This window comes from Fundulus heteroclitus, chromosome 1 (genome assembly GCF_011125445.2).
Source record: "Fundulus heteroclitus isolate FHET01 chromosome 1, MU-UCD_Fhet_4.1, whole genome shotgun sequence".
NCBI classification, from domain to species: domain Eukaryota; kingdom Metazoa; phylum Chordata; class Actinopteri; order Cyprinodontiformes; family Fundulidae; genus Fundulus; species Fundulus heteroclitus.
In genome coordinates this window covers 4,122,447-4,136,282 of record NC_046361.1, presented here as the reverse complement: position 1 = coordinate 4,136,282, position 13,836 = coordinate 4,122,447, and the positions used below count along the sequence as shown (strand labels likewise).

At 41.6% G+C, this 13,836-nt stretch overlaps 1 protein-coding gene across 5 annotated transcripts in view; it reads left to right on the top strand.

Moving 5' to 3' along the window:
• The window catches only part of LOC105937854 (collagen alpha-1(XX) chain), a 61,730-nt gene that overhangs the window by 16,664 nt on the left and 31,230 nt on the right, over positions 1-13,836 (top strand). For all 5 annotated transcript variants that reach the window (XM_036148349.1, XM_036148283.1, XM_036148210.1 and 2 more), the window contains 11 exons: positions 2,297-2,476; positions 4,139-4,270; positions 5,344-5,511; positions 5,631-5,750; positions 5,825-5,989; positions 7,736-7,894; positions 7,985-8,157; positions 8,337-8,466; positions 9,909-10,054; positions 11,408-11,537; positions 11,668-11,807. In XM_036148349.1, the coding sequence (XP_036004242.1) occupies positions 2,297-2,476; positions 4,139-4,270; positions 5,344-5,511; positions 5,631-5,750; positions 5,825-5,989; positions 7,736-7,894; positions 7,985-8,157; positions 8,337-8,466; positions 9,909-10,054; positions 11,408-11,537; positions 11,668-11,807 (1,643 nt within the window). The remainder of the gene's footprint in view (positions 1-2,296; positions 2,477-4,138; positions 4,271-5,343; positions 5,512-5,630; positions 5,751-5,824; positions 5,990-7,735; positions 7,895-7,984; positions 8,158-8,336; positions 8,467-9,908; positions 10,055-11,407; positions 11,538-11,667; positions 11,808-13,836) is intronic.

Here is a 13,836-nt window from a genome sequence, read left to right as displayed (position 1 = left end):
GGGCTCAGTATACCCTCCAGGTACTTGCAAAACATGCAAGTGATCGGAGGTTTCTGTGTAGAGGTGAACATGTTCAGGCACATAAAAAACACCCTGACTTGGAAGTTTGTAACACCGTCTGACAGGCTGGAAGGACGGCAGTCTGGGAATTCCTTCCTGATGTGTCGTGGTCTTTTTACCCCCTAAGGGCCTTGTTCCAACTCAGCCAAGGTTACACTGGATTCCTCTTAGGGCCCTTTAGGAAATTCTTACTAAACATTTGAAAGCGAGTTAACTTTAGTCTCTTAACTCCAGACAGGGACTTGCAGACACTCGCTGGTGCAGCAGTTCAGCCAGAGAATTAAAAAAACATAAAACATGCTCTTCTTCATCTCCCATTTCTCACCTCTTTGCATTTGATCATTGAAATCCAGTTAATTTCTTAACATCGCTTCATTTTATTCACACTACAGACGAGTGTTCCTGCTGTCATTTAGGAAAAAAATATTTAAAAAGTTTTTTAAAAAAAATTACGGTGATGTGCAACTTTCTTCCCCAAAATTATACGATGGAAAATATATCTGTAACAGAAGTGACAGCAGCACTAGCCTTTGCATTGATAAACTAGCTCATCAGTTTAACATGCCTGTCTATTGGCCTCACACTAGAGATGCACCAATCAGACTTCTGTGGCTCATTTCTGATCTTCGGTTTATGTAAAGCTTTGCGTTGGACTGCCAATGCAGATTTTAGCCGATTCCAATTTCTCTTAAATAACAATAGTATAAAAAAAGGTTTTCTTTGCCTTTCTGCTCTGTGTCATCCTCAGTTATTTATACTGGGAGCAGATGATGTGTTTGAGAAGTTTCTCTAAAATTTTAAAACAAAGACAACCTGTCTTTTATTAGTAAACCCTGTCTCTCTCCCAGAAAGAGCTACTGGCAGAGCTTTTACTGCAACTAACTGTAGGTGCTCTCTTTCATCCCCCAGACTTGAAAACTGGCTCACAGCTTATCCGCTTATCTGTGTTTTTCCTCTTAGATCAAGACACCACTGCCATTAACGTTTTACTTTTGTTTCACATAGAACGTATTCCTGGATCTTCTGTTTCTTTCGTCTTGTCAAGCTGCCAGTCTGTCATGGCAGCTGGGCGTTCACTTTAGGCCTGGTTCTGGTTGTGCTGGAGGTTTCTTCCTGTAAAAAGAGAGTTTTCCACTCCACTGTTGCTACATACATACCTGGTATGAGGGATTGCTGCAAGTCAATGACTCGATGCAGTCTGCTAGGTTTCCTGAGATAGAAATCTTTTGATGTATTTTCAATAATAATCTGAATTGACTGCACTGATTGATTACTAGGATCAGTTAGAGTGTAAGAACCTGACTTGGAATCTGTCTGTATGATTCGAGTGATTTAACTTTTTGTTTTTTATAAAGTGCCATGAGATGGCGTGTTGTGAATTGCTCCTGTATAAATAAACTGAATAGAACTGAATAATGAATACTCTCAATTAAAGCAGTCAGTGGGACTAGCATGACTAAAACAGCCGGCCTCATGTATATACCTTAGAACATGTAGACCTAAACTCTGAGGTTTTCAAAAGCCTGTCGACATTTTCAAATCCAGCGTGTTCCATGACAGATTGAACGCTTAAAAGAATTATATATAGACTATATAGACTTTCTATTTTCTGACATAAGCTGACTCTCCTGGAGGTATGTAAATGGTAGATGGCCTGTACTTGTACTGCGCTTTAAGTCCTGGGGACCCTAAAGCGCTTCACACTACATCGAGTCATTCGCACCCTGACGGTGGTGAGCTACAGTGTAGCCACAGCTGTCTGACCACTGACAGCAGGCAATGCAGGTGGAACGTCTTGCCTGAGGACACAACATCTGAGGCAGACGGAGTGGGGATTTTAACCAGCGACCTGCTAGTTACAGGTGGCTTCTGTGAAAGTACGCAGGAGTCATGTCTCAGCATGTCATAAAAATACAATTTGGTTTTAAATAGTTGGTTACTTCACTGTTCTACCTTTGAGTTTATTTTTAAACACCCCTGATAGTCAAAAGAGCTCAGAATCAGATTGTGGTTCTCAGCTTATTTCTCTGCGCGTCTTTACTTTGCCTTGCCTTTTACCTTTGGTGCTCATTCCCGTTACTTCGCTATGCTCTGTACATTTAAAGATGATTTTCAAAATAATTGCAAATTTGTATATTAATCAGTTAAGAAAAGGATTTATTTAAACCTACAAGCACTAGAAAAATAATGTGTGAAATAAATTTTAGATAATTACACTGAAGTTTTTGTTTTCCAGTGGAGGGTCTTCGAGAAGAGGAGATGATCCGCAGTGGTAGCCGTGAGAACCGTAGGAAGCTGATCCCGGGGGGGTCGGGCTCTGGGGACCTGGACGACGCTTCGGCCGTTCTGCTGGACCTGCCAACAGTTCTGTTTCCAGCTCCCACTATGACCACTGCTGCCACTGTCACGACCGCAGGTACTGCATGCCAGTAGTTTGAAATACTACACTGATGAACACCCAAAACCTCCTGTCAGAGTAAAAAGACTGGAGTACTGATGACACCAGACGAGTCAAAGGTTTTAAGATGGCTCCTGCAACAAGGTGTGGGAAGATGCAGAGGAAATTAAATTAATCGGCAGCTACACAGAAGTTGTTTCATTCAGACATGAAAACTCAACAAAATGCAAACCAAAGACAGCTTCATCAGAAAAATGTCACCTCCTCTTCTACTACTGGGAACAACAGACATTAACGACTTCTTTAGTTATTTTTTTCCCCGCAATTGTTTCGATTTTAAAGGCGGGCAGCTCGTCTAATGTCCTAAAAAGCAGGATGAGCATTATAAAAAGAGCATTCTAAATTACTTGTGAATTATTTCAGGGTATCCGCGGATCCTTAAAAAGTCTTAAATTCACCTAACTAAAATTAAGGCTTTAAAAAGTATTACATTTATTCGAAATTCCTTAACATAGTCATAAATTTAGTACCCAATGGTCTTACGTTTTTGGGCCTGGTGAATTCGGACTTTACCAGTCCACAAAGATAGCGTTCTTTACCCGCCCCCTCCAGGAAGTACATACCTTGACCGCGCTGCCCCAGCCTAGTCAACAACAACTTTCTCCAAGCAACGAGCAGTGATGCGAGGCAGAGTGCAATAATGTTTGTTTAAAATTGAGACAAAGGGGCTCTTTCAGCCCCTAATCTGCACAGTCACAGCAAATTATCTTTTTTTAGCTAGAGATATGTTGCCAAAATGTGTTTTTGGGTGTGATAGGTCTCTGACTTTGTTCAGCCTTCCTAAAGAAGAGTCTAATCGGCACAAGTGGTTGGATTTTATTTTTGGTAGCACGCTAGCTAGTGTTTGCCTGTGACTGTCACTTCACTGATGACGGCTTGGTGAAGCTTGGCATTTGTTAAACTGGATTCCTACAATAACTTATAGCCAGACCCATAAGTAAATCAAACCGCTTGCTAAATTGTAACATTAATGTCAAGTTAGGGTTGCACGCTGCAGCGGCTCTGGGGCGACGCCATGAAATAAGCGGCAACCACATGAGGAGAGGCGCCATCGCGGTAAAGGCAAGCATCCTCCTTCCAGGTTGGAGAAATAGTTACAGAAAACAAATAATATTTCATAACACCTAGTAGTACCAATAATTGAATATATATATATATATATATATATATATATATATTTAAAGAGAGAGAGTTGTCTTCAGAAGGCTTAGAAAAGCATGATATAGAACATTTAAACTTAATATACTAAACTGAACCGGCATCAGCACTCACAATCTTCAGTTAGGCTTTGCTACAAAAATGTTTTTTCCTTTTCTTTTTTTTTTACAGTGTGATTTTACTAAACTGGGTTCATTTGACTAAAATGATGTGTAATGTTAAGACTGTATGAGGTGTAAAATATGAAGGAATAAAATACAAAAACCAAAATGAGATTGTGTTCCTTTTCTGTCTAGCAAATATAAACCGTAACTACTGCTTATCTTCAGAGAAAATGTCCGTTAATATAAGCAAAGTACGTTTTTTTTTCTCACTTTTTCCTTTGATACATTTCCTGTACACAATCTTTGCTTATCTTACTTTAACCCCACCCATGTGTTTACCATTACCCCTGGTCCCCAGAGCCCTCGGCGACTTCTGAACACCCCGATGAGACCTCAGAGAAAGGCACCAGGGGGAAGAGGAAGAGGAAGAAAGGAAAGGAGGGGCATAGTTCCACGGTGGAAAGCAAGGAGGAGCAGGGGATGAAGCAGGGTAAAACACCAGCTGGAAAACTCCCAAACACTCAATTTTCTGCACAGGAAGTAAAAAAAAATGTTTTGCTTTCTGGCGGTCACAAAATGTGGGAGAATTGTATTTTCCAGCCTCAGTTTATGAATAAATCAATGCATTATTCTAACCCAAGCATAATTGTACTGACAAGAAAAAGTTTTTTTTAAGCAGGAAATGTCATACTTCATAGGCATAGTGTCCTACTTCAGCTTTAAATATAAGAAACGCATGCTAAAAACATGATGTTTCGGAACAGTAAGTGCTGGTTTGGTGGAGGATGACAGTGTTCACAGGTAGGGGATAATGACAGGCCATACTGGGTAGCTGGAGGGTACATGTTTTCTCTCTCCTCCAGGACCCTCACAGACTCAGAAACCCGCTCAAGTTCCTATCAACGTATGTTTGTGTTGTGTTTCCACTGCTTTATAAAAACTCTCTCCTCTTAAACTTTTCGTCACATTCCAGCACCAAACTTCAATGGATTTTACTGATGTTTTATGTGTCGGACAAACACAAAATATTGATACATAGTTTTAAGATATGTACTTATAGAAATCTGAAAAGTGTGGCGTGCATTTACATTCAGCCCTTTTAATCCCATACCATTAGATTTAGTACAATTTACAGTTACTAATTTCCTTCTGTCCTTATCTTATTAGTGAATAGTCCAACTCTGGATAATTGAATCTCAGTATGAATCCAGCCATTCTGTTCTCCTAAGAACTTTAGTGAATCAACAGCATCATGAAGACCAAGAAACACATCGAGGAGGTCAGGGAGAAAGTTGTGGAGAAGTTTAAAGCAGGGTTGGGTTATAAAACAGCTTTGAGCATCTCATGGAGCACTGTTCAAGGTGTCTGAAAATTGAGACAATGGCAAAACTGCTTATATACAGAGACATGGCTTTGCACCTCAGCTGGCAAGACTGCCAAGACGAGGTGGGTCAGAGGTGGGATTAATGAAATGAAAATGCAGTTTTAGGTTCAGGAAGTATTGTTACGTCATTGTTCTGTGATATTTGACCTGACTAAATACATGTTTGTCTTCGTAATTAGTGATTCCTCCGGGGAAACCGTACGAGTGTGACAGCGACTTGGCGGCAGACATCATGTTGTTGGTAGACGGCTCGTGGAGCATTGGACGCACCAACTTCAGGCGGGTCAGAGACTTCCTGGAGGGTCTGGTGACACCTTTCAACATTGGACCAAATCACATTCAGATTGGTGAGGATCTGTCTGTAATCAGAAAGGAAACTGTTCTGTCTGAATCTACACCCTCTAAAAAAAAAAAAAAAAAAAAAAGAAAAACCTAGCGATGGATAAATACGGTGTGTCTGCCACAGGACTGACCCAGTACAGTGGAGACCCTCGCACAGAGTGGCACCTCAATAACTTCATAACCAAAGACCAGCTTTTAGAGGCGGTGAGGAACTTCAGATATAAAGGTGGAAACACGTTTACAGGTAAGGGAGCCGGCACCGTGTTCAGCTTCGACACTGCACGTCTGGCGGTGTGTAACCAGCCAGCTTCCTCCTAGGACAGGCACTGCTCCACGTCATGGAGGAAAACATGAAGCCTGAGGCAGGGGCTAGAGCCAACGCACCATTTTTCTTGGTCCTGTTGACTGATGGGAAGTCTCAGGACGATGCCATTGCAGCAGCTAACCGGCTGAAGAATGCAGGCGTGGAAATCATCGCTGTAGGTGAGGGTGATAGATTTTTGTAGCTTTGCAGATGTTACAGTTCACCCTGAAAGTATTCACCCTGCTTAATTTTTTTCCCACATTACTCATGTTATTATGCTGTTGTTCATTTTCCCCTCAACGCTCACGTAATACCCCAGAACGACCAAGTGAAAAAAGTTTGACAGTCCTGCAACTTAAAAAATATGCTTGCATGTTAAAAACAAAAAACAAAGAAAATCACATCTAGGCGACTTTTCAGACTAGCAAAGGGAGCTCAGCTGCATCCTGTTACATCTGATCAGCCTTTAGATGTTTCTACAGCAGACACTGGAGTCCCCTTGTGCTAAATGATATAAGATCTCCCTGTTTGACTGCTTTCTGCAGTCAAACAGGGAGATCTTATAGAGTTTGATGATCTTATATCATCAAACTCTAGAAAGTATCAAACCACAATTTTTCAGAACAATAAAGGTCCCAAAAAGCACTGTGGTCTTCATTATTTGAGATGACCTAAAGCCCAGTAGAGTTCAGGTTCTCCCCTACGAAGATCGAACAACCACCCAGGAGTTTATCCAGAACTAATGGAGTCCACCTATGGCTGAGTGGCCAGACAGACATGGTCGCTCTCCTCCATCTTGCAAAAAACGTACCTTTAGAAATGAGTAAAAACAGGCAGTGCTCATCACCTCACTTACTACATCCTACCTGTGGGGCATGGTGGTGGTAGCATTATGCTTTGTAGACGATCATCTTCAAGCGGGGTCTGGGTGTCTGCTTGTTTGTTGTCATCTTATCCTCTAAACAAACAAGAGAGACCTGAAGCACACTCCCAAGATTACAGACTGCAGGACCAGGTTGTGAATGATTGCGAGTGGCCCAACCAGAACCCAATTTTATATCCGAATGAACATCCGTGGAAAGGTTTGACAAATGGCTGGTTACCGACACCACCCATCCAACCTGACGGAGCTTGGGAGCATCTGCTGAGAAGAATGGTAGAAGGTACCTGAAGACAGGTGTCATATGGTTGTAGAGACATACCCTAGAAGACCTCCAGCCAAAGGTGCTTAAGCTAAATATTAAGCAAATGGGATGTATGTTTGTTCTATTATATTTATTAATTAAAAATATGAAACAAACATTCATTTCACTTTTTGTGGCTTATTGTGTGTAGAATTTAGTTAAAAAATAAATTTTGTTCTCTAACCCCCAGTCGGTCGAGGCAGATGGCCGTTCACACCAAGCCTGGTTCTGCTGGAGTTTTTCTTTCCACTGTCGCTTTATGCTTGCTCGGTATGAGGGATTGCTGCAAAGCCATGTACAATGCAGACGACTCTCCCTGTGGCTCTATGCTTCTCCAGGAGTGAATGCTGCTTGTCTAGACTTGATGCAATTAACTGGGTTTCCTTAGAAAGGACATTTTTTTAACCAATCTGTATAATTTGATTGAATTTGACTTTGGAAAGTGCCTTGAGATGACATGTTTCATGAATTGGCGCTATATAAATAAAATTGAATTGAATTTCTTACATTCGATATTTTATATTTCTAAAATCCAAATGGTAAAAAGTGGATTTCTTTAATAGTTTCCAGATGCACTGTGAGCTTTTATTCCATAACATCATGCCCCTGTGTTTGTTGGGTGTTTTTTTTATTCTCTAGTAATTGGTCTTGGCATTTTTAACTCTGCCGCTGCTCAGATGGCTTTTCTAACCTTCCATGTGCCGAAGAGATCGATTCATTTTACAAGTTTGTGTCCTTCAGGTGTGAAAAACGCCGATGAAGCTGAATTGAGACAGGTGGCATCCGAGCCGGTCGATCTGAACGTCTACAACGTGAATGACTTCCCCCTGCTCAGCAAACTGGTGGCTCGGCTGGTTCACATCCTGTGCGGGAGGATAAAGGACCGAGGCATCTCAAAACGTAGCCTTCGTTTCAGTCTGGCTGTCTGATGGTCTGTCTGCATGCTCAAACTGACTTAACAGAGCCAGCTGTGATTTGTTGTGTTTATAGGACTGGTGCCCGGGCCCACGACAGCACCAACCCTCTCCATTCCCAGTCCTACTGATCTGCGGTTTTCCCAGCTTGGATCCAGACAGGTGAAGCTGCACTGGACCAATCCAGCCCAGCCGGTCCAGCAGTACAGAGTGGTCTACCACAGCGCTGAGAGTCAGAGTCCGCAGGAGGTCAGATATACTCTTACATCACACCTTATAAGGTACTGAACACCTTATAAGGATTACAGTACATGTTAGGTTGATTGTGTTGTTGTAGAAATAATTACGTTTTGGCGAAAAGGATTTCAAAATGCATGTAAAGGACTATATACACGTTTCTTCATCTGACAGTAAACCCGTGTCTGCAGGTGGTGTTATCAGGCTCTGAGTCCACGGTTCTGCTTGATGGCCTCTCCTCTCAGACACTGTATCACGTCTCCATATTCCCTGTGTACACCAACAGCGTTGGCTTGGCACTCAGAGGAACTGTTACGACATGTGAGCATCACTGCTACTACTTTCTGGGGGGGGGGGGGGGCTATTAAACATCATATTCAGGAACATCCATCCATCCATTTTCCGAACCGCTTATTCCCTCATGGGGTCGCGGTGGTTGCTGGTGCCTATCTCCAGCGTTCACTGGGCGAGAGGCGGGGTTCACCTGGACAGGTCGCCAGTCTGTCGCAGGGCAACACAGAGACAAACAGGACAAACAACCATTCACACACACACTCACACCTCAGGACAATTTGGAGAAGCCAATTAACCTAACAGTCATGTTTTTGGTCTCTATTCAGGAACAATCAAAAACAATTTTTTTACGTATGGAAGTTGAATCTATTGGTCATTAAGAAAGAAAGGTAGAGAATTATTTCAGTCTAATTCAAACAAATCATACTTCAGTTTTAGAAAGCTTTTACTGTCCCTCAGACAACTGACATAATAACAGTAAAAGCAACATCAGTCCAAGCGGTTGCATTCACAGATATAAAAGAGACAAGTGGAAATAAACTTGCTTTTAAACAATAACACAAGTCAAATAAAGCGCTCAAAGATCAAAGTCAAATGAAGAACTGTGCAGATTGATTGCAGTAATTGCACGCGGAATAAAAGAGTATCTATAGGTTTGATTTCTGGTTCAAGGGAGCATGTATCTGCTTCCTGAAGGAAGAAGAATACATTTCTTAAAAGGTGAGTTATTGAAACTGGAAATATTTGATTAAGTTCTCTTTGAAAGTCATCTGTCATCAGTTTGTATGTAAGAAGGCTGCTGGGTAGCACCTGCTTTACTGGAAACCTCTACAGCTTTGGACAGTTTCTGTTTTGTACAGAAAGATTGGAATAAATGGAGATAAGACAAAATGATCAAACTGGCTCGATAAAAGATTTGTAAAATCTTTTCAGTGTTATTCAGTTTATCACTCAGTGTTATTTTATTCAGTTTGTGCAGAAAAAAAGATGAACTGGTTAAGTGCTTTGGAATCAGCAAGCAACACATTGATAAAATAAACTGATACATAATGTAATTTTATTAAACAATTTGGATGGCTTTAAAATGACATATACTTTGGGTTCATCAAAGCTGTTTTGAACCAGAGTAACACACAACCTTATTCATGCTGGTTATAATTCAGATTTTACTATTTATCTCATTTCCACGGTTGAGTTTTCTTGTTTTTCCGGTTTATTGAACTCTGGGGACAGATTGCAGTCTTTATGGGCAGATTCCTGAGCTGAGGAAGTAGTTTGTTTTATGTCAGTCCTCTGCAGGGTGGCTATCGAAACCAGTGCCTGACCTTAAAGCATGTTTAAAACGGACCAAAAATGATCCACACATCGTTGAAGCACGAGCACCAATGATAGCAACAAAAAGCATCTGAGTACTACGATGCATTTACTTCCTCTCCTCGTTGTCACTCTTCGCTCTACCTTCCCTCCAGTGCCTCTGGCCATGCCGGCCAACTTGGAAGTGACGCCCTCCTCTTACAGCACTCTGAAAGTCAGCTGGAGTCCGGCTCCCGGTGCCACTCATTACATGATCCTATACTCAGCACTCAGCGACGGAGAGCCTGATGACGCTAAGGAGGTAGGACAGGAAACTCTTACATCAGAAATTACTCAACCAAACCAGAAGAAAAAAAAAATCAGTAATTACAATTTTCCTGAGAACTAAGGTGGGCAAATATAAATCTTCTTCACGTAACTATTTCACATTAGTTTAGCTGTAAATTGTGTTGGAACCACTGGAAATCTCACTGCCACAACTATCTGCCTGCCTTGTTTCCACCCAGCACAACAAAAACAAATTTAAATGTCCCCTAAGTGCCGCCAAAATCGTGAGCAAAAGAGAGTAGAAAATGTGGGCGGTACCGATGAAAAAACAGCCAAAATCTCTCTGCCAATGCCGAACAGTTTCCGGCGGAGGCAGCGTCATGGTCTGGGCTCATCTTCCTCACAGGAACATCAGGGTGTGTCATCACTGGAATCAATCTTAAGGCAGACTGATGTCCAGATGAGATTTTGGAGTGGGTATCTCCACAGTCTGGCACCCAATGCTATCCTCCAAGATGCTAATGCTTACCGTCACAGACTGGATCTTATGAGAGACCACCCCCACAATCTGGAAGTGGAGAGGATGCCCACTGTCCTGCCCTCACCTACTGAGTCGTTGTCGCGCACAGCAGTGTCTGACCAAGCTGATGACCAGTATTCAGAGGAAGAGACAGGTTTCTCCCATCCTCTTCTAAGCCCCCTGCTTGTTAAACCCAAGAAAATGCTGAATTGCACATATATCTAATTTAATCAAACTTTGGTTATTAATTGCAATAAATCAAGAATCAAATGACAACACAAAATTCTATAGCAGAATAAGCTGATTGGTGTTGAAACGTCACAAATGCATTTTACTTTGAAATGTAACAGTGGAAATAAACTTACTTTCCAATTGCCAAGAAAAACTTGTACTACAAGGAAATATATGACCAATCACCAAAGATCTAAATAAAAATGTACAAGCTTGTCCCTTAAATATAGTTTCTTCTTGTTCTGTCCAACTACTAACGATTGGAATCAGAATCAGAAATACTTTAATAATCCCAGAGGGGAATTACTTTCGTTAGTGACGATGTACAAAAACAGTGCAAAATAATGACTAAATGTCAATTACAGAGCGGGGGGGTCTGAATCACTGAGGGAGGCGTTGTAGAGATTGATGACCACAGGCAGGAATGATTTCCTGTGGCGCTCTGTGGTGCATCTGGGTAAGAGGAGTCTTCTGCTGAAGGAGCTCCTCTGCTGGGCCAGTGTGTCGTGGAGAGGGTGTGAGACGTTGTCCAAGATGGACTGGAAGCTGGACAATTCAGCCTTTTTCTAATCTGACATTACGTTAGTACTTGATTAACTGGCCACTAATTAAATGTTTTGTAATATTTATGGAAAGGAGAAATTCAGCGCAGGGCAGACAGTGGTTGACCTCTCAGGCTTGCTGCCAGATACGGACTACTCTGTCACACTTTATGCTCTCTATGATGAAGATCCCAGTGATCCGGTCACTTCGCTTGCCCGCACATGTAAGTGATCCCCTAAGCATTCCCATATGCCTCTTCCTTCCTCTGTCTTCCAAATGCATTATTTTACCAGTCATATTTTTTTTCACTTTGTCCTACTTTTCCTAACTCATCGTCCCTCCTGATCCTAAAGTACCCCTCCCAGCTCCAGTTGGGATTCAGTTCCCGATGGTGACCCACAGTATGATAAAGGTGAGCTGGGTCCCTGGTGCTGCGGACGTCCCAGGCCACAGAATCACCTACAGCACCAACCATGGCAGCGACATTAAGCAGGTGAAACACCAACCTCATTGTGTTGAATTCCTCCTTTTGCTTCAATGTTTTATGTCCTTAACCAGCCTCAGAAACCCCCAGCAGCACTGGTTTTAGGTCTAGATGTCTCATGATGTTGCTCTCAAATGCAAAGTCCCTACAATAAAGCTGCATTTGTCTTAAAATTGCACAAGTTCTCTGTTTCATCTTCCTTATTGGTCAGATTACCTCAAAGGGACATATTACTTTGTTCATTTAGCTGAGATGGAGAGCATCTGTTTTAGGATCACTGCTTTCAAGATGAATCATTGCTTTTAAGATGAGGAACAGCATAAAGCGCTCACGCTCGTCATCTTCCACTTAACGGGAACCACCGGAGACTTTTCTCTCCCCAGACACAGGAATGCTGTCACAAATATTGAGCCCCGTGAGGACAAATTCAAAATCATCCTGAAAACTCATATTTAACATTTTCTTTATTTGGGTCCTTGGAATCATCCTAACTTTTCCTCCAGCTACTTTGGAGAAATCCTGAGACGTTCCCAGGCCTGCCGATAGACACATACGCACGTCACCTACCTTAATATCCTTAAAATCAAACAACAGTTATAGAGTATGTTTAGCACAATAAAATATCACTTTAAGAGCATCTTGTTGACAGTTAAAATGGGGGTGGTAGCTTAAAAGGAGCTGAGTTTTTTTTAAGTGGATAAAGTCAAGAACAATTCTAAATACCAATCCAATTGTTGTTAGAAACCTAAAGATAAAGAGGAACTTGATTTTTTAGGATCACAGTGGAACCAGTCTTCTATCTAAACCAACTTCGTCAGAGAAAAACAAAGTTTTGGAAGGGCCTAGCCAGAATCCAAAAGTAAATTTGATAGACAATCTGTGGAAGCACATAAAGAAGGCTGCTGAAAAAAGATGGATCTAATAGATTTGGAGACGTTTTCTGAGATATACTTGTGGTATAATTATAGACTCCAAAGAAGAGAAAATGCTTTAACTAAGCTTTACTTAAGGGGTGGAGACAATTGCAACCAGGTTATTACAGCTTTGTTTTTTTTTTCCACTGCAGGAAAATGTAACATTATATGTGGGAACATTTATTTATCATGGTAAATTTATACGACAGTACGGAGAGCGAGGAAAAAATGTTTGCTGCCAGTTGCCAATATGCTAGGAAGGAACCTGATAGTGATAATTTTGCAAAAAGACAAAAACAAACCAAAAAAAATTCTTACTTTGCTTCTCAGTTATTATATTGTCATGGTAGACTGGTGTATGTTATGTATTTTTGACAAAAACACCAAGACACCTCATTATAAATAAATCTTCAGCACTGGTGCAAAAATCATTAAGGCTATGTTCACACTGCAGGTCTTGATGCTCAGTTCCGATTTTTTTGCTGAAATCGGGTATTTTTAGGTGGCCATTCATATTACTATAAAACGCAACCTCCATCAGACTTCTGCCCGAATGGTTGAAGACGGCAAAATGACCCGCATTCACGGATAACAGAAGGAAACGTCACACGGCAGCGCACTGTTTACGAAAGTAATGGTGATTGTGATTGTTTCCACTAGTGTTCAGTAAAGTTTTGTTAAAAAAACTCGAAAAACAAACAGACACCGGCAAGCATCTCCCCGTGCTATTATTAGAAAGATGCTGAGCAATAGGAACCGACAATATTAAGACCACATCAAAGCGAGACGGTAAGAAGAAAGCAGCACCGCTATTAACAATGGCCTTTTATGGAGCGCTGTTGTGTGTGGATGTTTAGTGAGAGACAGGAGAGTGGCGTGAAAGACGGATAAAATGCGACATGACCGCGGGCGCTTTGAATAAAATCTGATACGTATCCAAATTAGGCTCCGTTCACACTTTCTGCCCACATGTGACCTATATCCGTCTGTTTCACAGCAGTGTGAACGGCCCAATTCCGATCTTTTCAAATCCGATTTGTGCCACTTCTGTATGATTTTATTTTAATTTTTTTCCAAAGCGGCCGCTGTCTGGACAGTCAAGTCGGATTTTCTCCGTCTTTCAC